The 27,926-nt window shown below is 39.9% G+C and overlaps 2 protein-coding genes across 3 annotated transcripts in view; one reads left to right on the forward strand and one right to left on the reverse strand.

The window, feature by feature from the left end:
• Nucleotides 1-8,074, forward strand: part of LOC149437169 (uncharacterized) — a 218,203-nt gene extending 210,129 nt beyond the window's left edge. Inside the window, exon 7 of the mRNA XM_089661012.1 lies at nucleotides 7,836-8,074. Coding sequence (XP_089517138.1) covers nucleotides 7,836-7,877 — 42 coding nt within the window. The 3' untranslated portion in view covers nucleotides 7,878-8,074. The remainder of the gene's footprint in view (nucleotides 1-7,835) is intronic.
• Nucleotides 8,075-13,417: 5,343 nt separating this feature from the next.
• The window catches only part of ZC2HC1A (zinc finger C2HC-type containing 1A), a 117,239-nt gene continuing 102,730 nt past the window's right edge, over nucleotides 13,418-27,926 (reverse strand). For both annotated transcript variants that reach the window (XM_089661013.1, XM_089661014.1), the window contains one exon: nucleotides 13,418-26,731. In XM_089661013.1, the coding sequence (XP_089517139.1) occupies nucleotides 26,545-26,731 (187 nt within the window). In that variant the 3' untranslated portion in view covers nucleotides 13,418-26,544. The remainder of the gene's footprint in view (nucleotides 26,732-27,926) is intronic.

The raw sequence follows: 27,926 nt of genomic DNA on the forward strand, positions 1-27,926 counted from the left end.
TGGACACAGCAGGTGTACATACAGACCCAGGAATTCAACACAGGGACAGTGGGAACCCCTAATAATGGGTAAAGCAGGTGGGCAGACCCGGAATCTCAGCACATGGATGGTAGGAACCCCTCATAATGGGCACAGCAGGTGTGCATACCCAGAACCTCAGCACAGGGATGGTGGGAACCCCTAGTAATGGGCGCAGCAGGTGTGCAGACCTGGGACCTCAGCACAGGGATGGTGGGAACCCCTCATAATGGGCACAGCAGGTGTGCATACCCAGAACCTCAGCACAGGGATGGTGGGAACCCCTAGTAATGGGCGCAGCAGGTGTGCAGACCTGGGACCTCAGCACAGGGATGGTAGAAACCCCTCATAATGGGAACAGCAGGTGTACAGACCCAGGAATTTAGCACAGGGATGGTGGGAACTCCTCCTAATGGGCAGAGCAGGTGTACAGACCCAGGAACTCAGCACAGGGATGGTGGGAACTTCTCATAATGGGCGCAGCAGGTGTGCAGACCTGGAACCTCAGCACAGGGATGGTGGGAACCCCTCATAATGGGCACAGCAGGTGTGCATACCCGGAACCTCAGCACAGGGATGGTGGGAACCCCTAGTAATGGGCGCAGCAGGTGTGCAGACCTGGGACCTCAGCACAGGGATGGTAGAAACCCCTCATAATGGGAACAGCAGGTGTACAGACCCAGGAATTTAGCACAGGGATGGTGGGAACTCCTCCTAATGGGCACAGCAGGTGTACAGACACAGGAACTCAGCACAGGGATGGTGGGAACTTCTCATAATGGGCGCAGCAGGTGTGCAGACCTGGAACCTCAGCACAGGGATGGTGGGAACCCCTCATAATGGGCACAGCAGGTGTGCATACCCAGAACCTCAGCACAGGGATGGTGGGAACCCCTAGTAATGGGCACAGCAGGTGTTAGGGGGTTTAACTCTCCAGCATCCATTAGAGACTGATATAGTAATATAGTTCATTCTTCTTTTCATTCTTCTTTTCATTCTTCTTCTTCTTTTCATTCTTCTTTTCATTCTTCTTCTTCTTCTTTTCATTTTTCTTCTTCTTCTTTTCATTCTTCTTCTTTTCATTCTTCTTCTTTTCATTCTTCTTCTCATTCTTCTTTTCATTCTTCTTCTTCTTTTCATTCTTCTCATTCTTCTTTTCATTCTTCTCATTCTTCTTTTCATTCTTCTTCTTTTCATTCTTCTTTTCATTCTTCTTCTTCTTTTCATTCTTCTTCTTCTTTTCATTCTTCTTTTCATTCTTCTTCTTCTTTTCATTCTTCTTTTCATTCTTCTTCTTTTCATTCTTCTTCTTCGTCGTGCCCCGTGACTGCCCAAATGAGTGAAGTGTGCGGTGATTCTAAGATCGACGGCACTCATCTGCATGTCATACAGACTGACAGTATTATTTCTCTTCCCCAGCAGACTCCAAGGGCATTTAAATTAAAGGTACAGTGTTCTGCACTAATATAAAGGCTCTCTGAAGCCTAGAAACCCTTTTAATTAGTTAAATTCGCAGCGAATAAATTCGCATCGAATCGAAATTTCTCCCGCAAATTCGGCGAATCAGCCGAATCGAATTTTTGAATAATTCGCTCATCTCTACTACTAATGGCAGTGATCAGCGACTTATAATGGGATGGCAATAGTGCGACAGCCAATCAGCTGATCATCAGGTCCTGGCCATGAATCATTGGCTGGGACTTGCTGACAGACACTGACTGTGTACAATCACAGCGGGTGTCGGTGGGGGGGGGGGGGCTACAGGATGCACGCACTCTATGCCCAGAAACAGGCAGTGACGTACCGGTATGTTGCTGTGCCTGCATGGGCTGCATGTCTGCCATACAGTACGGGCCGGCAGTCCTGAAGGGGTTACTGAACAAAAGGTTAGCTGCCTGGCTACCTCTGGTCTTCACATTTTCATGGTCACTGATCTAGAACTTGTTCCAGGACAGCGGATCATAAAGTATTGATGTCTTAAGATTAGCATGACAAACAAAACCATTTACAAAAGGAGAGTTCATCAATAGAAACCAATATATTTTCTTCACTGAGGTTTCATGGTGGACTAGGTAGACCTTCTGACTACAGAACACTTACACTGTCTCATCTGGTAATAGTGGTTCACTTGCTGCTTTTGCGCATACTTTTTAACAGGCTTACTGCATACCCATAATTTAATTTCCTTTCATATTTCTCTTTTCAATATGTTATTGAAAGGGAAAGCCTACACACATTTTTTTGCTGTACACAATACTGGAAGTACAAATATAGAAATTTGGGAAGTAGGTTGATCTTTTTTCCAGTAATGCATATGGTGTATGTGGAAAGGAAGCTTGAATTCTTGCTTTCACAAAGTAACCGCAAGCTGATGTTATGGAAGTACTACGCCCACAACAGATGACTCCATTCTAGGTGGCCTGGAGTAGGGTTCAGTGAGATATATAAAGTTTCTAGATTCCTGAAGGAAGTGTCTGTCTGACATTCTGAAGTATCTGTTTCCATTAGGCTTACTCAATAAGACAGAGATAGTGCAATAACCCCTAGGAAGCAGATCCCATAGCACTATTATAAGAGGACACTAGAGATTATTTAATAAGGCAATATAAAAAGCAATGATCATGTAGTACAACATCACCCACCATTCAAATGAATGAAGTCAAGACAATGAAAAATGTATTGCTATTGGTTACTAAATTTAACATTTTGTTTGATGCCTTATTAAAGGAAATCTATAGCGATAAAAAAACAAAAGCTGCCATCGTTAACTCCAACTCCCATTTTCTGAGACTACTAATTCCCTGGCTGTTTTTGGCATCACTGACCTTGAACAAGTATGAAAATTAGAAAGTCAGAGTAAAGCCAGTACTCCTAAACTGCATATTAGTTCCAGGTCAGTGCCCTGAAAACCACTAAAGCAATAGGAACAGTACTACAGCCAGGAAACAAGCATTCCCAAAGTGTACATATCTCCCACCTGTCTCATTTGGAGGGACCATCTCTCTTTTGAAACCAAATCCCATTGTCCTCCTAACTTGTCCATCCTTTTTGGTCTGATGTATAGACTACTACACAAAATACACAACTGCAGACAAAGAAGACCAATCTCCTGTGCTCAAGAGAAGTGCACTGGCAAAAGTCAATCCACAATCTTCGGTTAGTCCATTATGTGCATGAGCTTTGCTGCCCCATTCGGGCCAGGGGAACCCAGAGGAAGTACTGCAAAAACAAGGAATAGAGTTGCACCAACCTAGCGCATTACCTTACTGATTGCTTTATTTACAAAAAAAACAGGCACATTAAAATCCATAATGTACTAGGAGTGACCTGGTCACCTAGACAAGTCCCAAGTGCAAAAAGACCTTCCAAAGGCTGACACGTTTAGAGGGGGAATCCCCTCTTCCTCAGAGCCCTGGGCATCAGCCTTTGGATGGTCTTCTCATGCTTGGGACTTGTTTAGGTGATCCGGTCGATCCTAGTTCATTATGGATTTTGATGTGCTTTATTGCAGATGTGGTTTGTGAGTACACTCCTAGTTTTTTAACATAAATAAAGCTAATCGCTAAGGTAATGAGCTAGGTTGTTGTGCCCTCTATTCCTTGTTTTTACAAAATGCACAACTGAATGAGGAGCTTTGGTCATGAAAATTAAAAGTCAGCAGCTCCTAAAACAGTTAAACTTTTAATAAACAGACACTTACCTGTTCCAGGATCCAGAGCTGTGCTGGCTTGTCTTCACCAGTCTTCAGTCCCTGGAGCCAGCATTTCAACTGTGGACAGCTGGATGTGACTGCTTGTTGCTTCACAGCTGGCTGCCCATTGCGCATGTGCAAGCCGCTCTGAATGGTCCTGCAGCTTTCTGGGTCCTGTGATGTGTCCCACAAGGCTGCGGGTAGAAGAGGGGGGAGAACTTCTGGTGGAATCGCCTTGGCGATCCCAGCGTAAGTGGGAGCGGTTACCTGTCAAAACCAGGTATCCACTCCCCCCAAAAAATAAAATCCAAATGTGGCAGGGGGGTTTGGGTGAAGTTTCGCTTTAACCATCAGAAACGTTTTATTGCACCAAACCTTTCATACCACCTCTTTATTATCATACTACACATTTTGAATAACCAGTATATAGGAAAAGCAGTGGTTTAACTAATCACTATTTTGTGAATAAACCTCTCGTTATTGTTTGTGTGACTAAGAGCTTGGCATAGGTTTGTACTTTGTATATATATTAAAATGTATCCCTATTTCTTGTTTTAGAAAGTTGGAAGGAAAGACTTCAGCTTTCCATTGAATCACTCTCCATTATCTCCCTATGGAGGATTCAGCAGTGGCATCACAAAAAGGCTGGCAATGCAATTGCAGTAAAACTAAACATCTGTGTAGGGGGGAGAAGATTGGTGTTACTCTTTGAAAAGGTCAAGATCAGAGGAAACTCTTGGCTATTATGGAAGGACAACACAAATAAGAGGAAAAGCAAATATTATTCCCCATCTCTGCCGCTTAGGTAACTGTCCATAGTTCTATCACTGAATGTAACTGCATTGCCACCTGGTGGTTACCTTTTGTCAGAGTGACTTTACCCATGATCGGGATACAGTCCAGGTTTCAGGGTGAGTAAACGGGCTGTAGACAGTTTACAGGTCAACTCTGAAACACTGCTTATGAAATCACTAAGTGTAAGTACCTGAAAGGCAGAACTCTCAGAAACATTTGTCTAATTGTACCAAGAGCAGCCAAATGTACAGGATAGACACACATTTATATTATCTTTAGTGCTCTCTACTTATACTATCAAGGTCTTCCAAGCATTTCCTCTGATCCCCTCTATGCCACTTCATTGTTCGAGCGCACACCCACACACTCCATTCCTTGTGATTTTACACTTATACACTATATTGCCCAAAGTATTGGGACACCCCTCCAAATCACTGGATTCAGGTGTTCCAATCACCTCCATTAGCACAGGTGTATAAAATCAAGCACCTAGGCATGCAGACTGCTTCTACAAACATTTGTGAAAGAATGGGTCACTCTCAGGAACTCAGTGAATTCAAGCGTGGTAACGTGATAGGTTGCCACCTGTGCAATAAGTCCATCTGTGAAATTTCCTTACTACTAAATATTCCATGGCAGGGGCGGACTGACCATTCAGGCTCTCGGGCACTGCCCGAGGGCCCAGGGTCAGTAGGGGGCCCCATGAAATGCCCCTGGTACCTTTTATAGGCTTTTTTGGGTGTGCTTTGAGTGTGGGCAAGGACACAGGGGCCCCATGAGTTGTCAGTAGACCCCTGTTCCATGGTCAACTGTTGTTAGTGGTATTATAACAAAGTGGAAGCAACTGGGAACAGCAGCAACTCAGCCACCAAGTGGTAGGCCACGTAAAATGACAGAGCGGGGTCAGCGCATGTTGAAGCACACAGTGAGCAGAAGTTGCCAACTGTCAATAGCTGAAGACCTCCGAACTGTGTGTGGCCTCAGATTAGCACAACAACAGTGCATAGAGAGCTTCATGGTATCCGTTTCCATTTGTTGGGTTTCCCTTATGTTCAGAATATTGTTTACTTCTGTCTGTTGCTGGGAAGTGTCCTTTGTAGACATAGGAAGAAGAAACAATATTCCTGAGTTATGAATCCTTATATTGTTCTGGCAAATCCCTATGTTTATTGCCAGTGGTGCATGTTGAGGTGACTCCAACATGGAGTCTTGTCTGTCTAGTAGATCATTTCTGCTGGCTAACTCACACGTATATCCTCACACCAAGGCTGTGTTTTTGAATGGCAGCAACTGCAAGTGCCCTGAGCTCTCCTTAGTTCTTCATTATAAGGGTTGTTTGAATCTAGACACACACCCTGCTGGTCTCCAAAAAACCCTGTTCCCTGGGTTGGAGATTTCTTCCCTCCCAAGACACTACAAAATATTCAATCTATGGAGACCAATCTGGAAATTCCAAAATCTGGAGAAAGCTGTAAAAACAGTTTTCTCCGATCAAAATTGATACTCCTGAGTCCGGTACTCTGCACACATGTGAACCCTGTGTCCTATTTTAAACCAATTTCACAGTAGCATGGCCATGCACGATCACACTCTTTTGTGTTATATTTTAGGCCTGGTTAGTGCCAGTAAAAATAAAAAGTGTTCTGTGTAAATTATGTGATCCTAGCAGAGACGTGCATAACAAAGTTTGTAATCCAGATTTTTTTATTCCAAATTTTGTATCATAAAAAAAAAAATCCAACTAATTTTGGCAAAGGTTCTCCTTTATCACTGTTACTGCTTGAACAAAGAATGTACTGGACAGACAAAAATGGAGGGATTGTAAGGAGTAATTTGTTTGATGACTCAAAATGCATCTTAAGTAGTTGGCTTTTTAAAATACAAGTTTCAGGAAAATATTAAATCTAGCACTTTCCTCCTTGCACATGTAGTACTTAGTTGAGCTAATAGCCGTCCTGTTGGCCTCCACTTCTGGGACAGCTGCTTATAAGGGTAACCATTCCCTTTAAATTGCTTGAGGCCAGATTTGAAATATCCACTGTTATAAGAGATCCAGCACCCTGCAACTTTCCAGAGTTTATAATTCTACACTCTTCAGTGATGTTGTGTACCCCAACATTTTTTAAAATACGTATCCCACGCCGCCTATATGTTAAGTGTAGTTACATATACAAAATAAATGTATAATCCAATATTGAATCCTATCTTAGGGGAGGCTGCCAACAATAAAGTGTTCCCACAATAATTACTATGGACCCAAAAAATTAAATGTTGCGCCTCCCTGTAATCATATATACCAAGCACCAAAACGCATCAATTATATGATTTTCAACAATAGACAAACTTTTTTCCTTAAAACAAAAAACACGTCATATAATGTCCACAGTCCATAAATTGTGCTTAATATTTATCTTCCTTTGTGAAATGTGCCGCTTTATTATCTTCTGTGATAAACGTGCACCACCTCCTATGTTATTGTGAACAAACACACCGTGCATTCACCTCCGTTCAGTCCTGCGCTCACCTCCCCTTTTTGACCTGTCCTCTTAGGCTCAATGTACATGGGACACTTCTGAACGGTGGAAACTGACTGCTGGAAAACGTAGGTTAAAAAACGTCTGTTTAGCCGCGTTTGCATACCGTGTTTATGAGCGTTTGAATTTAGAAGCGTTTTTTAAAGATAACCTCAGGAGACCTTCCAAAATACTTAGAAGGCACTGTTTTGAAAGAAATAGAGAGAGCAGAAGTAGAGAGAGCAGTATTTGTTGAGATTAGCTGTCTTATTTTTTTTTTTTTTGTGGTGTTTGGATGTGTTCAGCTCATTTCTGTGCAGAAATTATTGCAGCAGTGTCTAACATATTTTTTTTTATGCGAAACCTCAACATATGATGTACCAGGTCCATTTGAGTCCTGGGAAAATACTTTGCATGCATTTTTCATGATGAAAAAAGGCTCTGGACAGCATCTGGAAATGGAAGAGTTTGAAAAAAAAAATCCAAATGCAAACGCTTATAAATGCGGTTAGCCGTGTTTACAAGTGTTTGGCATTTGTAACGCTGATAAAATCTACTCCTGAACGCAAGTTTGGTGCGTTAAAAAAAAAATGACTGTAAACTCAACTGCCTGTAAACGACTGTAAACAACTGTAAATGACATAGTGTACATGGACATATAGGAAAACATTAGGGTGCATTCAGAGGCTGCTGAAAAAAATGTAGAAAAGCTCCTAAACGTGAGTTTATCAGCTGCAGTGTACATAGAGCCTTATAGGTCAGAATCGCTTGTTTCCCTTAATTGGGGGTCCTTTAATCACCTCCTCTCCTCCTTATAGGCTCCCCCTCAGTTTTCCTTTGAAAAAGTTGTGATGACGTGACGCGTCAGGAAGTGACGTCAGACGTTACCGGAAATATCACGGCGGCCATTTTGGTTGAAGTCTGGACTTCCCATTAAGAACAGTGAGCTCTAAAGCTATCTACAATGCTGGTTTTCACTCTGTAAAGGCCATCTTCACTGCTGCATTAACTCTGTATGTAAGCGCTTTTTATTAAAGTCATATACTAATTTTAAAGAGCTTCTGCACGATGATCCTTTACTTTTATTTTGTGTACTTACATCGCTGAGTGTGGAGTCTGGTACTATAACCTGGACAGCAATTTGATCTGAGTTAAAGCTTGCAATACCTGTTAATCTGGTAAGGATTTAGGTTGACAGGTGTCACATTTATTCATTATCACGTGTTATCTGATCACTTGCGGATGGTTGTTGGAGCAGATTCACATTATATGAAGGATAATGGACACCACAGTGTCAGAAGGATCCTGGAGTAAAGAGAGTCTGTTTGTTATAAAGTCTGCACTACCTGCCTATTTGGTGAGGTATATTGATTGACAGGTGTCACATGATTTGATTGCATTATTTGAACACGTATTGTTGTGTTGCGTGGCACCTACTCACACCACATGGAGAAATGTTAATGATATAATAGAGTTCCTACTTAGCCTTGGATAAAGCAGGAACCCCAATCACTGGATTTATTTGTGATCATTTGGAAGCACATGCACCATGTATTATTGTGTTTAAGGATAATGCACTGTTTAGTTTATTTTTTTGAGGTACTAAGTAGAAGCAAATGTATTTCTCTGAGGATTTTTGAAAATGTAAGGATCACTAAGAACTGGTGGATTAAAAGAAGACTTTATTAGGATATACGGATGACTTGGGAAGGACTCTCATTAATTATTTTATTTGATTGGACACTGACCATTTTGTTAATTTAGAGACCTATTGTTTTTTCTATAAACTTTTTTTGGGTATCTGACTCTTTAAAAGATGTGCTCCCCTGCGGTATGCTTACACATAAAAAAGTATCCCCATAGTGCAGTAAGTAGAATAAAAGTGATTTATTAGGAGTAAAAATGCACTCACGTAATAAAATGTTCAACAGCCATCAACGGCTCCTGCACCACTTCTGGTTCCGGCTCTCCCAGCGCCCTGGCTCTGGCTACATGTGTATTGTCACAGTCACGTGACTTCCTCAGTAGTACCTGAATGCAGGATTGAACGCTGGTGGATCCACGGTTTGTTTGTTCACAATAACATAGGAGGTGGTGCATGTTTATCACAGAAGATAAGGCAGCACATTTCATAAAGGAAGATAAATATTAAGCACAGTTTATGGACTGTGGACATTGTATGACGTGTTTTTGGTTTTAAGGAAAAATTTGTCTATTGTTGAAAATCATATCATTGTTTGTTTGATGATGAGTTTTGGTGCACAGTATATACGATTACAGGGAGGCGCAACATTTAATTTTTTGGGTCTATCACTCACCAGTGATGGAAATCTGGCCCTGATTGGGTGTGCATGTTTATGTAGTGATCAGACTCCCCAAAAGTCAGTCTTGATATGTGGGAAAAAGTTTTATCCAGAGGGAAAATCCATTGGAACAATGGCTGGCTGTGTGTGTCTGCAGAGGATGCACAGTACCACTGATTTACAGCTACCCCCAATTCTATCACGTGGATCTGTTAACAATCATCTCATATCAATAGGTAGCTTAAAACCTTGTTTTAGAAAATGTGTTTATATGGTGTTTCTTCAATATTTACACAAATACAAGGCTAATATAAAAACAGTGCATGTGGGCCCATTAAAGGTGGATTTCTGCTGAAACAAAAATGTATCAATAATATGATAATTTTGATAAAATACTCTATATTTAATAAAGATATGAGACTATCCTTGTCCAATAAAGCTACACAGGGTGATGATGTTTATGAACACCAGCATAACACGGGTCTCCAAACTTTTCTTTACATGGGCCACATTATATTCATGGACCAAAAATAACCAGTTTTGCAACCTAATGAATAAAACGTAAATAAATGAATTTGTTTTACTTAGATCTCTTTTGTAATCAGCATGATCTAATTTAGAACAAAAGAGAAATAACTTTAATATAACAAAGCAAAGTGTCCCCATCAGAGTCCCTCCTTACATCAGGGTCCATTACCACCAAGCTTCTTCCCTCATCTTACCACTGCTGGTGTTGACAGTCATCTACTGTGGCATTGCATGATAACTGAAGGGCTCATTCACACTACAAAGCACATAAAACATATGGACGTTGACCTTTGTTTTTCAACAAGTTGGACTATGTTTTACTACATTTTGAGATGCTTATTTTCAAAATGTCTTTTCTGTACAGACTACATCAGGGATCAAAATACTTTTTCTTCTCTTTTGATTAGGCGTGTTGTGTTGACACTCATTTTGTGCATTGTGCTGCATAAAATGCAGTATGCCTACGTTTTTCTTAATGCACATCAGTGCACTAGTGTGGTGTGAACAGGTAGCTTTGTTGTAATGCTTTGAATGAATTTAAAGTAGAACATTACCATAACAACTTGGAAAAAAAATATTCTTTAGCAAAGAACATACATTCCACATTGACCACTTCAATACTGGGCACTTTTACCCCCTTCCTGCCCAGGCCAATTTTCAGCTTTCAGTGCATTAATAATTATGCTACCAAAACTAGTGTGTGCTGTAAATTGCCTCCATCAAATGCTCGTTTTGCTTGTCGGAGGCTGCCATTTTGCTGAAGCTCAGCGCCCCTGAGCAGCAGTTAATCTTTAGGCTGTTAACAGATCAGCCTCTGCATTTCTGGCACAGTGCTGAAAAGTAGAGAGCAACTGAGCATGTGCAGAGCAGGGTGAGACAGTGTATTACTGGATCTTAAACTGTATAAGCACTTTATTTTTAATGTTTTACATAGCTATATCTGCAAAAGGGGCCAACCTGAAGTGATCTAGCCGGGCTTAATTTACTTTAAATAAAAATGTAAACAAAGATTGCTATTTTGGGATTAAGATTTTACTTACTGTGGGTGAACATTTGCTATCATATATGTAATATCTTAAAAAGGGTAAGTGTGGCTAATTCTGGATGATACTCTCTTGAGATTTGGAGTGTTCTTCTTAGCTTTGCTGTGACAGTTGGTGACTGCCAATGGAAACTGTTCTTCTGATGACCTGCTAGACATGAAGGATATCCCCGTTTCTGTTTCATTCATTCTGTGAACCCATGATTTCTCCACCTCTCCTGCTACTTCTTGATCACTCCCGTAACAAGCCATGAGGAAGCAAAGCCCTGCTCCTCTACTAAGATGGCCACCCCCATGCAGTCAGTCCTGCAGGAAAAAAACAGTTTCAGGGAGCCCACAGGCAATATTGGTAACTATTCCTTTCCACACTCCCTATGACATTTTGAGGGAATAGTTTCTGTTGTATAGGTGATCTTTAAACCTCAGGGATATTAGAGTTTACACATGGCCACACAATGTTAAAGGGAAACCCATAGTAAGTGGGTGGAGACACACACACACACACACACACACACACACACACACTTCATCAAGAATTGCAAAACAGTAGATCCCTTCTTGAAAAAGGATTACCCTTAAAAGCACAAATCTTCCTGAAATGTTTTACAAAACATCAGACGATCAAATATGTAGAAAAGATCAGACTACTCTATAAAGTATCTGGTCAACTTACCATATAACGCAGGTCGATTCACAGGCAAACTCTTCCCTATCAAAAAGTACTGCAAGTACCTTCAGTACAGATCCAACTCTAGTAAACAATAAACTTCCAGTGCACAAAGCCAGATCACACATTAAGTTTGCTGGTGTGAAGTTGCTTGTCTGCAGTTCTTTAATTCCAATCCCCATTGACGTAAATAGAATACAAATGTGTTTTGCATTGATAAAGTAGATCTGTAGACTCACCATTTATCACTGAAAAAAAATGTGCATTAATGCATACAGTGTCTTTCCAGTAGCTGCATGTTTGTGTGTCACAGGTGGTGTTCAGGAGCAGTAACAGGAGCCTGGGAGCTTATGACCTCCGTCTAGGGGGGAGCTCCTCCTCTGCCTTCCTTTATGTATATCAGGATACTCAGTTCTGCAAAAGGGTCAGTGCAATGTGCTACAGCAGGGGTCTCAAAACTTTCTAAACAAAGGGCCAATTTACTGTCCTTCAGACTTTAGGAGGGCTGGAGTGGTCTGTGGGAGTAGAAAATGTCCCAGCGTCCGTAGGAGTAATAAAAATTACAAAGTGCTTGTAGTCAGTGAAAAGAAGAATAGTGCCCCATCACTGGTATCAGTGGGAGGAATAGTGCCCCATCACTGGTGTCAGTGGGAGGAATAGTGCCCCATCATTGGTGTCAAGGGGAAGAATATTGTCCCATCATTGGTATTAGTGGGAATAGTGCCCCATCATTGGTGTCAGTGGGAGGAATAGTGCCCCATCATTGGTGTCAAGGGGAAGAATATTGCCCCATCATTGGTATTAGTGGGAGGAATAGTGCCCCATCATTGGTGACAGTGGGTGGAAAAGTGCTCCATCATTGGTGTCAAGGGGAAGAATATTGCCCCATCATTGGTATTAGTGGGAGGAATAGTGCCCCATCATTGGTGACAGTGGGTGGAAAAGTGCTCCATCATTGGTGTCAAGGGGGAAGAATATTGCCCCATCATTGGTATTAGTGGGAGGAATAGTGCCCTATCATTGGTGTCAGTTGGATGAGCAGTGCCCCATCATTGGTTTTAGTGGGAGGAATAGTGCCCCACCATTGGTGTCAGTGGGAGGAATAGTGCCCCATCATTGGTGTCAGTGGGAGGAACAGCGCCCCATCATTGGTATTAGTGGGATGAACAGTGCCCCATCATTGGTATTAGTGGGAGGAATACTGCCCCATCATTGGTACTAGTTGGAGGAACAGTGCCCCATCATTGGTGTCAGTGGCAGGAATAGTGCACCATAATTGGTGTTAGTGGAATGAATAGTGCCTCATCATTGGTATCAGAGGAAAGAATAGTGCCCCATCCTTGGTATTAGTTGGAGGAATAGTACCTAATTGTTTATATCAGTGGGTGGAATTGTGCCCCATCATTGGAGGTCAGTGGAAGGAAAAATGCCCCATAGTTGTTGCGTAGTAGTGCCTATAGTGAAAGAAATGGTGCCTCCTCATTCGTATCAGTGGGAGGAAAAGTACCCTGAAGGCCGGATAGAGAAAAGCAAAGGGCCACAGTTTGGAGACCACTGTGCTGCATGGACCAATGCATCTCCTCAGACCCATCCAGCATTTTCCTATTTTTTATGACATTTCCTTTCGATGCATAGTGATTTTAATCCCTCCCACTAGCAGGAAAATGAAAATGATGATGCAAGATGGTGGATGGCAGTTTAAGAACACTGCATAAATTAGGCTACAAAGAAAAGTAATTTGTAAACAATATTAAACTATACTATTCAAAATGTGTGGTTGATATTTCAGACTAATAATGTTCTGCGGTAAAAGACTGTATTTAGTAACACATGGAAATATAATCGTGTGCACTACACAAATATTGGGTATTATTTTTATTATCAGGAAAAACAGCACATTCATGGCTTACAAATCCAACTCAAGATAGACATCTGAACAATGAATCACCTTTATACAGAAGACAATGGACCCAACTACTAAAACTGACTCAAAGTGCAGTGCTTCAAAGAACATGAACTGTAATAAATAATGACATCCTGATTAGTGACTTAAATAACAATACGAGTTAAGGTTTTGGCAAGGAAATATGTCAAAAAGGATAAAAATAACAAATCACAGCATAAACATACTAAACAAGAACAAGTTATCTAAAATAAAATGCTGAAAGGTTGATGGGAGTAAAGTATTGATATTTAGTACTTAAACAAAAAAATAAAAAAAGCATCAGATATGAAATGGCTTGCTCAAAGTTTTCCCCACATTGTGTCAGAAATCTCCCCTCCCTTTGCACAAGCTTGCCAATCAATTGATTTGGTTTTATTTGGCTGCACTTTGCTAAAAATGAAAAGAAGTTTTCAAAGGAACTAATCTGTGTGGATCTGGGTGGGGGTAGACCCTTAGGATGGACATAAACGTCAGATGTAAGCAACAATTAAACTGGCAGATATCAGGACATAAACGTCAGATGGACGCAAACAACAGATAAACTAGCAGATATCAAACTGATTTTCCAACATGACAAACTTCATAAATAAAAAAAGTGGTTCTAAAGCCTTAAGGTTTTTACTGTAATGCATTTAATGAATTAAGGTAAAAAAAAAACAAAAACAAAAAACTGTGCCACTGCCTTCCCTCTTTACCCCCTTTATACCCCTCCTAATTTGATCCAGTGCTGTGCCTGAGAGCAGCAGTTCTCTCCCTCTTCATAGGGCAGATTGACAGGTTCCCGCTGCTGTCAATCAAAATCTGTGACAAGGGAGCAGGGGAAGGGGCCGAGCCGCACTGTCTGTGTCTATAGATGCAGGCAGCACAGCTCAGGAACAAGCCCGTACAAGTACTCCCATAAAAGCAGGCTTTCTATGGGGACGCTTGCAGAGGAGGAGGAACCAGGAGAACTGGCGGTGGTTCACAGAAGAAGAAGATCGCAGCTGCTTTCTGCAAAACCATTGCAAACAGCACGCAAGTATAACATGTTTATTATTTTAATTTTAAAAATAAAAGCTTTACAATCATTTTAAGAAGCTAGGTTATCAATGTGAATGATCGCACAGAGTAGTACGGTAAGGAATGCTAACACATCTGTGTAAAATCTGCATCACATATAGCAAATATAATTGCAATAGAAACTTCTTCCAGTAAAGTTTACTTTTTAATAGCTTTATCTTTTGTTGGCTTTTTTCTAGCATCCTATGCTTGATTCAGTCTATGGAAAGCCTGGCTAATGGCCCTACACCCATTTTTTTAAATTCAGATTTGAAAAACCCCTTCAAAAACGTAATATAATAATATAAAGGACAGGTCCAAAAAGTATGTGTGCACATGTACATCTTAAACATGTGGAGCATGTACAATGAGCTTTGTTCACCTTTTGGAGCAGTAAAAAGTGCACAAAGGGTTTTTTAACAATCAAATTTGATACTTTTCATTCAGAGATGAACAGGTTGTGTACTGTTCATGCATTCACACACATGATATATTAAAGGTCTGCTGAATGGTGATCCAAGCTCAATATACAAATGTACTTTTTTTTCAAAGGGAAATGGCTTACAAACTGTGCATAAGTGAACTGTCCATAAATTAATGAACATAAATGAATTGACATATACTGTACAGAAATGAATAAACTTGACATAAGCAAAGCAAAAAAAACAATATTTCTATCTTCTTCTATTTCCATCTTTACTGTTTAAATACAGCAGGCCTGGATAAAACAGCTAAAAGGTAAACTTAACTGGTCACAAGGTGGTTCATTTACGAAATACAAATAAGAAGTTGCACTTTACAAGGGAATTGCACAGCTTAGTGGAGCTCTGCCGATTTCCATCATCCAATCGTATGCTGGAAAAAATGTTTTTGTTTTTACCCTTGCACAGATTGGGTATTCTTCGCAGTGTGAAATTTCACCACATTCAATAATCTCTGGGGGAAATTCATTTGCAAATGCAACTTCCCTTGCAAGTTGAACAGCATATTTGCCTTCAGAAAATCAACCCCGATTTGAAAATTCAGAAGGTGCAGGAGTAAGCTTTCTAGTCTTAGTCTTAGATTGTAAGCTCCAAGGAGCAGGGCCCTCGAACCCCTCGTGTATTGTATTTCATTGTTACTGTGCTGTCTCGTGTACTGTCTCCCATTATAATGTACAGCGCTGAGCAAACTGTTGGCGCTATATAAATACTGTATAATAATAATAATAATAATAATAATAAAAACATTAGTTTAAAATTGTTAGATAACGTGTTGTGGACAAAATAGAGCAGTGTCAAATGTCATTCATTGCTTTCAGTCATCCTTTAATGCTAGAAATCCTAAAAAAAAAAAAAACAGATACTGAGAGAGCTGCGTAGGCCGCCATTGCTGCCCACGCCTGAAAAGTCTAGTTGTCTGGCTATCCTCCCTAAGTATACAGGAAATCCAAAACACAAACCACTCCAAGCCTTGGACCCCTCAGAAGGCAAAAAAAGGCGCTTGTTTCAGCTTCACCCATGTAGACAGAATGCTAAAAGCTTTCTATAACTTTTCGCTAAAGCATTGACTAGCTATCTATAGCACAAGTAAACTTGGCCTCCAAAGCCTGCTCTAATAACTCTGTATAAAATGAATCTTCTTTTGTCATCCAAACTCCAAAGGTGATAAAAATATTGCATGTGCATGCAAATACATTATATTTCATTGTGGACTTGGAAAATTTAAATTAGTGCCATCATCAAAACCTGAAAGAATTAATAAAGCACAAATGTGCTGAAGTGGAAAAGGGAGAAGTTTCCATGCAATGCTTCCTTAGCAAAAATAGAATATGCCTTGTGTGTATTAGGAGCAGCTAAGCAGTTTTCATACCCTATGCAGATGGTAAGGACAGGCTATGTGTTGTGTAGAACAAGCTGACTTTAACTCTGCTGGTGAGAGATGTTATATTACCTGAGGAATACATATTATTAAGAAAAAAAAATCACCATGCATATTTAGAGAAATAAAATTAATGATCAGGTACTTTATTTATTAAAAAAAACACTACCAAGCTAAACTCAGAGCTATGGATGTATGTGATAATACTGTGAAGGAGCTTAAATGGGGTCTCCCCTCTTCACTTCCAAAAGCTGAATGGAGCAGTGGGAGTAGAAGGAAGTTAAGTACAAACTACTGGAGAGGTAAACTTGTTTCTCTGCATGGTCAAAGTACACCTTAAAAAAAAAAGCTGTGGGCAAATTATATATATATATATATATATATATATATATATATATATATATATATATATATATATATATATATATATACACACATACACACTCACCAGCCACTTTATTAGGTACACCTGTTTAATTGCTTGGTAACCCAAATTGCTAAATCAGCCAATCACATGGCACCAACTCAATGCATTTAGGCATCTAGATGTGGTGAAGATGACCTGCTGAAGTTCAAATCGAGCATCAGAATGGGGAAGAAAGGGGATTTAAGTGACTTTGAATGTGGCATGGTTGTTGGTGCCAGATGGGCTGGTCTGAGTATTTCAAGAACTGCTGATCTACTGTGATTTTCTGGCAGAAAGCCTCTGTATTTTCACAATCCAGGGTCGTCTTAAGTAAGTGGTTCTTAACCACCAGACCGTGGCCCACTGACAGGCAACTGCCTCCCTCCCCCAGGCCTCCAGCTAGCTGCAGATCCCCCTGCCATCCAATCTCCCATAGTGACTCTTAGTACCCCCTCAACCTCTTACACTGTCCTCAGGTTCCCTATAGAGCCCTCAGTCTCTACTGTAGAGTGCCCGTCAATCTCCCAGAGTGCCTCCAGCTTGCTGCAGAGTCACCAGTTTCTCACACATTCAACTCAACAGTGTTCAACAGTGCCCGCCAGTGTTCCAAATTGCCCCTGCAGAGCCCCCAACCTCCTGTAAAAACCATTAGCCTCCTCCAGAAATCCCATTTCGCACAGTTGCTCCATGCTCCTTTTAGAATCTTCATCCTCTATAGGACCGCCAAGTCTGCTGCAGAGTCCCCTAACTCCCTCCAGAGCCTTCATCTTCTGACAGCAACACGCAGACCATCTAAGGCCTTCCAGAATCTCAAAACATATTTTGTATCCCCATACCTTAACTGTGCAAGAACAAACTTTTTTTACTATTATAGCACTGAAGATTTTGGAAAAATTTACCGGGCCCTGGTCCCAGTAAGATTGAGAACCACTGCTCTATGCAAAATAGCTTTGGCCCACACCCTCATCATCTACGCAATTTACCTTACTATTGGTTAAAAAGTTAAAAAGGACACACATTACAGTGTTTAGCCAACAGTAAAGCATAGCAAGCAAGGTTGGCAAGAATCTGACCATTAAAACTACAGTAGTTGTGTATTGTATCAGGGAGGAAGTTTCAGGGTACTGGGCAAGTACGAGCTGATTTTACAAACATTTTTGCCCACATGTAAACTTTAATTCTGGCCGTGCACACAGTAATACAACAGTTTATTGATAAGAGATCTCAATGTTTCAGAAATTATTTTCACAAAATGGGTCATCCCATCAAATTCAACCAAGCTGGTCCTGTTAAGCACTAAAAAAAACAAAAAAAAAACAAATTCTGTAAAATGTTACTTGAAGCTTGATTGCTTCAAGTAACATTTTACAGAAATTCTTTTTTGATCATTTATTTGTACGGCCACCATAAGACTTGGCAAGGGTAATGCACAACACCAAAAGTGTGATTACATGGATATTAATTTTTGGGAAAGATGAGCTGGACAAAAAGAGAGAAGGGACAGCCCAAACTATGATATCACCCGTGCTTACTTTTTACAGAGAAAATTCAGTGGTCACGAAAAAAAAACAAAAAAAAGTTTAAGTACCACTGACAGCAGTTTAAAAACAAAGCCACATCTTGGGGATCACGATTAGGAAAATTGTCAACTGCTTCCTGATCATTAGTGGAGAAACATAATAAAATTCCCTCGTCACAGATCTAAAGGAACATTGACCTACAGATTTTAAGTGGGAAAGGGCTCAAGGAACCTATACCAAGGAAGGATGGAGGCTGCCATTGCCAACCTCTCCTTCCAAAAATACTAGCTTCTAGAAAAGAACTGAAGTACAAGCATGCAAGTTATAAGCTGTGACTTCACTTTCCTGAAGTATATGCTTGTTCTCTTGTTCAAATTTGATCAAGTTAATTTTTTTTCTATATTAAACAATCATATTTAGTCAAAAGACTCTCTTATAAGTGCAAATCTATGACCAATCAATAGCAATTAATTTTCCATGTATGACCAGTATTACTCTCATCTACCAATCAGATTAAAACCCTTCCTGAAAGGCTAAATCTGATTAGTAGCTGTGGGCAAGAAACCTAGTATGCTGACCTGGACTTCTCAAATGTACTGATGCCCCAATGGGGGTGACCAATGCACAATTCATTCTGTAAGTATTCAAACTATCATCTTCCCTCATGCAGATGCACACCTCTATTCATTCTGTCGATAGGCGGTACACATGCACAGTGTGAACAGTTGCACCCGATCATCTGTCAGATTTCACCATTTCTTTAAAAAAGCAAAATAGTTCACATATTTACAGAATGAATTGAGCATTGGCCACCACCATAAGCGGCTAGTCTCCCTACAGTGCTGTCATTATTGCAGAAGGCCAGGCAATCATATTACTTGTCAATAAAAATAAAATGGTATAAAACAAAATGTGTAATAATTACAAGTGGGTTTCAATCCTATTCATACTGATGCCATCGTACTTACACTGGGACTCGTATTGCACTGAAAGCAAAAAAATTCATTAGGTGTATTAAGATTTGATATGTGTACCATTACTGTACAGAAAATGCATTCTATGGATCTTTAATATATCTTTATCTCATTGCAAAAGTATTTAGAAGTCCACGCAGTAACATAACTAACATGTGCAAGAAAAAGCCAAAACACTTTCCCATAATAAATAGGTTAACCAATATAGCAGATCCTGTTTATTCAATTTCTGGTCTACAAATTCCTCCTTACATCTGATGAAAAAAACAGTGGAACAGCTGACAAGTATAATGGTGTTTAGACAAATGTATATTAAAAGGTACAGGGGTTAGACAAAAAAAATGGAAACACTACATGATTTGCAGGTGTGAATGTGACATGTTTTGCGCTGAAAGCGGAAGTGATGTAATATTCTTTTGCTTCCACTGTGTGATGAGACACCTAGCTAACAGGTGCGAAGCCTCACTTTCGTCATTCACTGCTTGCGCTGCTAGTAATACAGTCATGTCAGAACTTACTGAGCTTCAAAGAAGAAAAATTCTTGGACAAGTTGCACCAGATCACCTGCCAAATGTCACTTTTGCTTTAAAAAAAGCAAAATAGTTTCCATATTTACAGAATGAACTGTGCATTGGCCACCACCATAAGTAGCTAGTCTCCCTACAGCGCTGTCATTATTGCAGAAGGCCAGTCAATCACAATATTTGAGAATAAATTAAAAATAAAATGGCATAAAACAAAATGTGTAATAATTACAAGTGGGTTTCTACCCTATTCATACTGCTGCCATCGTACTAACACTGGGGCTCGTATTGCACTAAAAGCAAAAAAGTGCATTAGGTGTATTTAGATTTGATATGTGTACCATTACTGTACAGAAAATGCATTCTATGGATCTAGAATATGTCTTTATCTTATTGCAAAAGTGTTCAGAAGACCACACAGTAATATAACTAATCACACTGTCAGCATGTGCAGGAAAACGACAAAACACTTTCCCATAATAAATAGGGTAACCAAGATAGCAGATCCTGTTTATACTATTTCTGGTCTACAAACTCCTCCTGACATCTGATGGAAAACAGCGGAACAGCTGACAAATATAAAGGTGTCTAGACAAATATATATTAAAGGTAAAGTGGTTAGAAAAATAAAACGGAAAAACAACATGATTTGCAGGTGTGAAAGTGACAACATGTTGTGCTGAAAGCGGAAGTGATATAACATTCCGCTGTGTGATGAGACACCTAGCTAACAGGTGGAAGCCTCACTTTCGTCATTCACTGCGTGCGCCACTAGTAACACAGAGTCATGTCAGAGCTTACTGAGCTTCAAAGAGGGCAAATTGTTCGTGCCGGCTTAGCTAGTGCCTCTGTGGCTGAAGTTGCTAATTTATTTCTAGTGCTGTGATGTACAGTATCGAGGGTTATGACAGTGTATACAGTTTCCAGGAAACTGTCATCTGATAAGCGTGGTTGACATGGTCAACTGACCGAAAGAGACAAAACAACATTACGCAAGACTGTGACCCAGAATAAGAACACAACTGCTGCAAAAGTGACTGCAGAGCTCAATCCCAGTCTTCCAAAGCCCGTGTCCACAAAAACTGTACAGAGGGAACTCCGTAAGCAAAACATTCAAGGACAAGCTGCGACTGCCAAACCACTAGTGACCGATGTTAATGCTCAGAAGAGGAGAGAGTGGTGCAACACCCATCAATCGTGGGCTATCGATCAATGGAAGACTGTAATATGGTCCAATGAATCGAGCTTCAAACTGTTGTGCGAGCTCTATCATCACCTTGAAAGGTAGAGTCACTGCCAGTGACTTTGTACAAATTTTGCAGAACAAGTGCACCCCATGGTGCAGACATTATTTCTGGAAAACACTGCAGTTTACCAAGACAATAATGCTCCGATTCACACAGCTGGTGTTGATAAAACCTTAGTTTTATGAGCATGCAGATGAAGTCTCGCACCTTTTCTGGGTCACTGGTCCTCAATATCACAGAGCCACTATGGTCAATTTTGAAGAACAAGGTTCGGGCTCGTTTTCAGCCTCCAGCATCTCTGAGAGAATTGAGCCATTTTTGCATAAAGAGTGGTATCAGGGTCCATTATCCACCATCCAAGACTTATTTGTCAGTTCCCAGGAGAATTCAGGCCACCTTGGATGCCAAAGGTGGTCCAACACCTTATTAGGTAACAATTGCATTCTTTTATCTAGTGTTTTTATAATTTTGTACAACCCCTGCATTATTTCATGAATCAAAATTCCTTTCTCAAAAATGACTTGTGGAAGCTGCCATTCCGATTTCTCCTAGCTATATACATTGCATTTCTAGGCCAGAGAAGCAAACCCAGTTTAGAATCTCTGTTAGGGGTGTCACTACCCCAAAGCAAGTATGTGGAATGGAAACTAGAGAATGGTAGCTTCCATCTGAGCCATCCAAGCCAGGAATATTTTTTGTGCCAGATTACCTAAAGAAGAACTCAAGTTTTAAAGGTCTCTAGATGGGGTGAGATTCTGTAAGTATTATGTGTATAACAATCTATCTTCATAGCCTCAATAGAAAGATCTTTGGGTCTAAAGTTTTGGATGCAGCATGCTTTTGTGAGCACAAACTTGCACGTAGCCAGAATAAGTTGGTAGCCCCAAAGAGCATCCTTAGTCCAGCTCACCAAATCACTTCAAAACCTGCAGAGACCAGTCACATGGTTCCTGACACCTACATCCTTGAACCAGGCAAGGGCCTTAATTTCACATGGGGAATATTTGAGCAAATGTATAGTAGCTCTGAAGTAATCTAACTTGCTTTATTCAAAAGATTACTGGACTTTATTAGATTTTGCAACAGAAACAATCAAAAGTTCCAGTATATGGAATATGACAAGGCAGACCTAAATATACTAAATCTTGGCTTTCTAGACACTGCACCTGGTGTTATCCAAGTTATAACACAATTGCTTTATAATATATAGGAAAAAAATGAGAAACAGTGGGTTCAATGGGGGAAGTCCCCTTTACACCTTTCTCCTCCTTGAAGTTCATCATAGATTTAGCCAGATCCAAGCTTCTTAATTGCCTAGTTGAGAGCCTAGCCCTCCAGCTACAAGAAGAGGAAACCTTATCACTAAATACAGAAACTCGAAACATTGTTTCCGTTAGAAACAATTGAGTACTGACGTGATACTTTTTTTATTTGCACACAATTTTGAGGACAAGCTTTCAGGGTATGTCCCCTTCTTCAAGGTTCAAGCAGTACTCCTCAATCACCTCAAGCATTTCTGTTAGACACCCACTATCTGTAGTGAAGGAAGATGACCAGAGAACCTAGAAAACTTTTACGCCCCATTCACACCTAAGCATTTTGTAGCTTGTACATTAAAAAGTCTATTTCAATGGTGACCGTGCACATATGCGCATTTAGATGCCTGAAGCTAAATGCCTGAAACTCCAAAAGCTACATGATCTACTTTTGAGGGAGATTTGGGCTCTATATTTTTTTGGCCCCATAGATTTTAATGGCAACATGTGATAATGCTCAAACTGTATTTTTTGTGCCTTTAGGAACTGCTGTCCTCCCCCTAGTGCTTTCCACCGGCTCAAACAAAAACCCCGAAAGTGTGAATATATATGTAAAAACTCTAAAAATGCTCTGTTCAGGTGTGAATACAGCATTACTGTATTATTCATGCAAACCACACCCTCTCACAAAATGGCATGCATTCCTTTGAAGAACCATTAAAAAAAAAACATCCAGTGCTGCACAACTCAGCACATACAATGTTTGTATGTCTGCTTTTCTTTTTAAGCGCTAGTTTGTTTAAAATTCTCTTTTCCGTGCTTGCTGTTTTCAGGTGGCTCTGTCCCCTTACAGGGCCCCATGTAGCCATCTTTGTTTGCACCTTACTGGCTGACACTGCAGAGGAGTCTCCATACATCCACAGAAACAGACGGCCTCAGTAGCAAGCAACTTTCCTGCTTGCCCCTCCAAGTCAGTACATGTCAGCAGCTGAAGTGTGCACTGTCACTGCATGTGAAGTACTGAAGACATGTGCTTCCCTATCCAGGAGCTCAATGAATTGGTACTGGAAGCCTGCAGCTGGCGATGATGACCAAAAAACTGTGTTTGTGCCCACCATCAATCAAATTATGTCCTGAAGAATGTGTAACATGTTTCTTAAGATAAACTAAAAACTGTGAGTGTTTAATTCTACACTGATATAGGAAGGGTTCTGAAATGTTTTCTTTCAAGCATATCTATGTCCTTGGCAAAGCCTTTAAACTTGCCCTGGTTTGAATTAATTCTTAGCTTATTGCCACAATGCCCCAAAAGTCTCAATATCTGAGGTGGTCTGATAAGTAAAATGTACATAGGGGCTCCCAAAGCTCTAAGGAGGCATACACCTGTAGGTACCGGTTATATAAACTGAGTACCAAGTTACAAGCTTTGCCAAGGACAGATATGTGGTTTAACCAAACTAAAATCCATTAAAACCAGTTTGCATTTGAAACGTGCAGTTAGTATGAAATACAGAAATGCATCCTCAGCATTCCTATAATAGGAAATCCAGAGCAAAGAATACAAAGTTTCAATTTACTGACCCCAGTTAGCAAACACTTCCAGGATTACACTTGCATTGAAAAAGGTTCTGAGTTCATTAACCTGCAGTGCCCTTGGTGCAGTAAGTGACACAAAGCAATTCCAATTTCTGAATAGAATGCACCTAAAAGCCATTTCTACTATATTGTTTAATTTATTTGAAAATAAGGTAATGTAACTATGATATACTGTATGTAAATATGATTCCAGGTAAAGAAAACATTATTAAACATTGTGCAGTACACCACTGCAGTGATGTTGGCTGTATTTGGGCCAATATTTGGTCAATTTGCCTAAATGTGCATTATCTCCTAACATTCTAGACAAATGCCTAATAACATTTAGATACAACAAGATATTAGTTATTCTAAAATCCTGTTGTGATTTTACAGGTTTGATTGACGTTTTTTTTGCATACAGACTATCCCATGACCAATCTGTCCAGTAACACCATTAGCTCAGTCAAAAAAAAATGGAGTGTTCCCAATTTGAAGAAAATTGGAGCACTGACCAGCAATAGACTTTGTGTAGTCAACCCAAGCAAATGTAATATGCAACGTGAGAGCCCAATGCAGCTATCTATTATTGGATATGCCTACATACTAGTTTATGAACTGGATTGAACTGACCAATCAACCAAATTCTTCCTATGAATTTGTTATGAATTCATTATTTGGTGAACCCAGTCACTTCTTGACAATAATCTGCAAGGGTGCACATGGGCCCATTGCAACCAACCAGCTTTTGTTCATAGAGATTTAAACTGTTTACCATGAATTAATTACTATATTTCAGTGCAGCATTTTTAAATTAAAGTTATGCAAGTATTCCTCAGAAAATACAGAAGTGAATAGCCATTGTGAAATATCGCTTTTTGAAGTGATAGTCCAGTAATATTACAGTTCCATATACTGTATACATTTATGCATATCAGTGCATTCCTAGTGCCAGCAAACATGCACTTTAAGGTTGCCTGTAGCAGAATATTGTACAGTGTATATAAACTATGCTGTATCATTTACCACAATAAAATTAAAGCTAAAAGATGGGATACAAAACAGATATTCAAAAATGACAACATAAAATTAAAAGGTCTTTTAACAGGGTCTCTAAACCTGAAAGATGGGTTATGCTGTACAAATAAATTACTAAAATCATAGGTGTAGGTCTAAAGAGTTCCTAGTATATTTACATTATGAAAGGGCACCTGAATTCAAAGCTTAGGTCCACTTTAGGAATAAAGGGAAGCCTGGTAGGGGTGTTAGAATAGGCTCATAGTTTCCTTTTTACGATTAACAAGAAAACTCCTAGCTGCTCCGGATCCAGGTCACGTGACATCCAGTATAAAGTCATCTTCTGCACTATGGACACCAAGCTCTGTAGACTCTTAAACCACGGTGACCAAAACTGGAGGGCAACACAATTGTTGGTCATTTCAGTGCCGCAACCCACCCTTCCTTAAAGTATATCTAAACCCAAGAACAAAAATTAAATATATTGCAGCTTATCACATTTTTTTTCTGCAGCTACAGAAAATACCTGTTGAACATGCCAGAAATGCAGTTTCCCTGTCATTCTGAAAGCCCAATGTTAACTTCTGTAAAACTACAAAGCGCTCCACCGCCCATATATTTGAAATGGAGAGAAGGATGTGTTCTTAGTCCAAAACAGGAGAGCAGCCTAGGGTGACAAAACTGCTCCTCCATAGATTCAGTGAGGTAGTAAGTGTTGTCATCTTAGGACAGAGTGTGGATCACCAGGTGAAAACAGACTAAATAAAAATGAATAAATCCACAACATTTTGGACTACTATGCTGCATTGTATAACACTTTTGATTTTGGATTTAAATGTGCTTTCATTTTGTTTTGGACAGCGGACTATTTTACTGTGATAGCCCTTGATTAATGTAGAAAGTTTGGAGAGTTTAAGTGACACCCTTCAATTGCTAACTTAAAGATGAATTCCAGGTATGGCAAGCTTTCAGGATTCTTTAGATCCCCTTGTCAGGCTTTATACACTTCTAGTTGGATAGTCACTGCTTGGCTGACAATTTTCCACCCAACCCCTTCAACAAAAGTTGACTGAAGTGATTTTTGTTAAGCTGGGTGGTGCCCAGGAGGAGCAACCACAGCTCCAATTTCAACCAATTTACCAGGAATTGGTTGAAATCCAACGTGTATGGCAGCCATTACTGTTTCATCCATTTCAGACTGAGAAAAGGCTGCAGAAAGGTGAACGGTGACCTTGAATTGCTATATTTAACAATTATTCTGTGGTGTACAGGGAAACACTGTCATCACAACAGTTTTGTCTTCTCGTTCAGAAACCACCATCTTTTTTAACACAAATGTTTGTGTTGGTAATATTATTAATTATTATTATATATAAGCTTACCTAACCTGTGCTTTAAGCTCATTGATTATTTAACTTGTTAAAGCTTAGATTTAATGTTGATATTTTAAATTTCCCTTATATATCCAGTAACCTATAAGAACGACCCTGATGACAACTGATGAGCACAGCAATGCTTCAGTTAGGTATGCATCATATATCCAGCAACAGCAAGCCCAGGATTTTTATTAGAACATATGTGCAGTCTAGATGCATTTGGCGTCACTGAGATAATCAAGCATTTGCTCAGAGAACCATCCTCCTTACTCCACATTCGCAGCAGAACTTTGCCCATTGGACAGGGTACTTTGTGCCACATTCATGGCAGAACTTGGTAAGCTGTCCTGACCCATTATTGTCTTCAGCCTTTATGCGTCCACCATTCACAATCTCTGAGTGGTCTTCAAAACCGTATCCTGTCTTCCCATCAGGCCTAGAAGTTTAAGGATAAGAAATATTATAAAATAATTTTGCAAATCTGAAGTGCATTGAATATTATACATATACTGAAGGCTCCATATACAGTAAGTAATTCATTCCCATGAATAGGAGTACAATACAGGAAATGACCAACACTATTGTAAACTGAAAATAGATAAGCTGGTATGTGTTCTAGAACTATTTTCCAAAAACTGCAAAAGCCCATTTTCAAGTCAAAAGTCATACTTAGATCATAAAACAGAAGTGGACACTTGCAAATTCTGCTGCTCTCAAAACAGAGTGATTTTTAAACTATTAGAAAGCATCTGAATTGTGCCCCGTTCACTGCACTCTTCACCAAAACGGGCTTATTCACAAAGCATTTAAAGAGCATTGAAAACCTCCTGTGTGCTGTAACAAACTAGATTTCACCTTTCATCAGTTTATAGCAATATGATCAGTTCAAGGGAAATTCTTATTAGTTGCCATGAGTATCTGCACTTGGCTCTTATTGCATTATACCCTAAATTAATTACCCAGTTCCCGCCTGGCCTATAGACAAATCGGCGGCTGAATGTGACATCTTATGACGTCCTACTGCGGCGCGATCTGTCACCCTCTGTGTCTACCGGATACAATGGATGACCGATCAGAGTACCAGCTGCTGCTGGTACCATGTGATCACTGAGATCAATTACAACAGATCAAATGACAATTGTATACAATGAATGGCTTTCATTCATGGCATTCATTATGTACTATTGTGTTGATTTCTGTGATTGGCCACAGTGATCACATGGTACAGACAGGACCAATCACAGCCCATCTGTTCCATGTGATTAGCTGTGGCCAATCGCAGCAAACCACAATAGTAAACACTGAATGAATCTATTTCATTCAGTAAAAATGATTGCTTATAACAGTGAAATTCACTTGTATAAGCAATCATAACGTGTGTTAAAAATAAAAAAATCCTGATCACTTCCCCCCAAAAAATAATAATAAAAAAGAAAGAATTTATTTTTTAATATACTGTCACCAGTCAGTGTCCCTGATCACCATACCAGTTACAGTCAGGTCCATAAATATTGGGACATTGACACAATTCTAACATTTTTGGCTCTATACACCACCACAATGGATTTGAAATGAAACGAACAAGATGTGCTTTAACTGCAGACTGTCAGCTTTAATTTGAGGGTATTTAC

The sequence above is a fragment of the Staurois parvus genome, unplaced genomic scaffold (genome assembly GCF_062004578.1).
Source record: "Staurois parvus isolate SC_StPar_1 unplaced genomic scaffold, SC_StPar_1.0 ptg001302l, whole genome shotgun sequence".
Lineage (NCBI taxonomy): Eukaryota > Metazoa > Chordata > Amphibia > Anura > Ranidae > Staurois > Staurois parvus.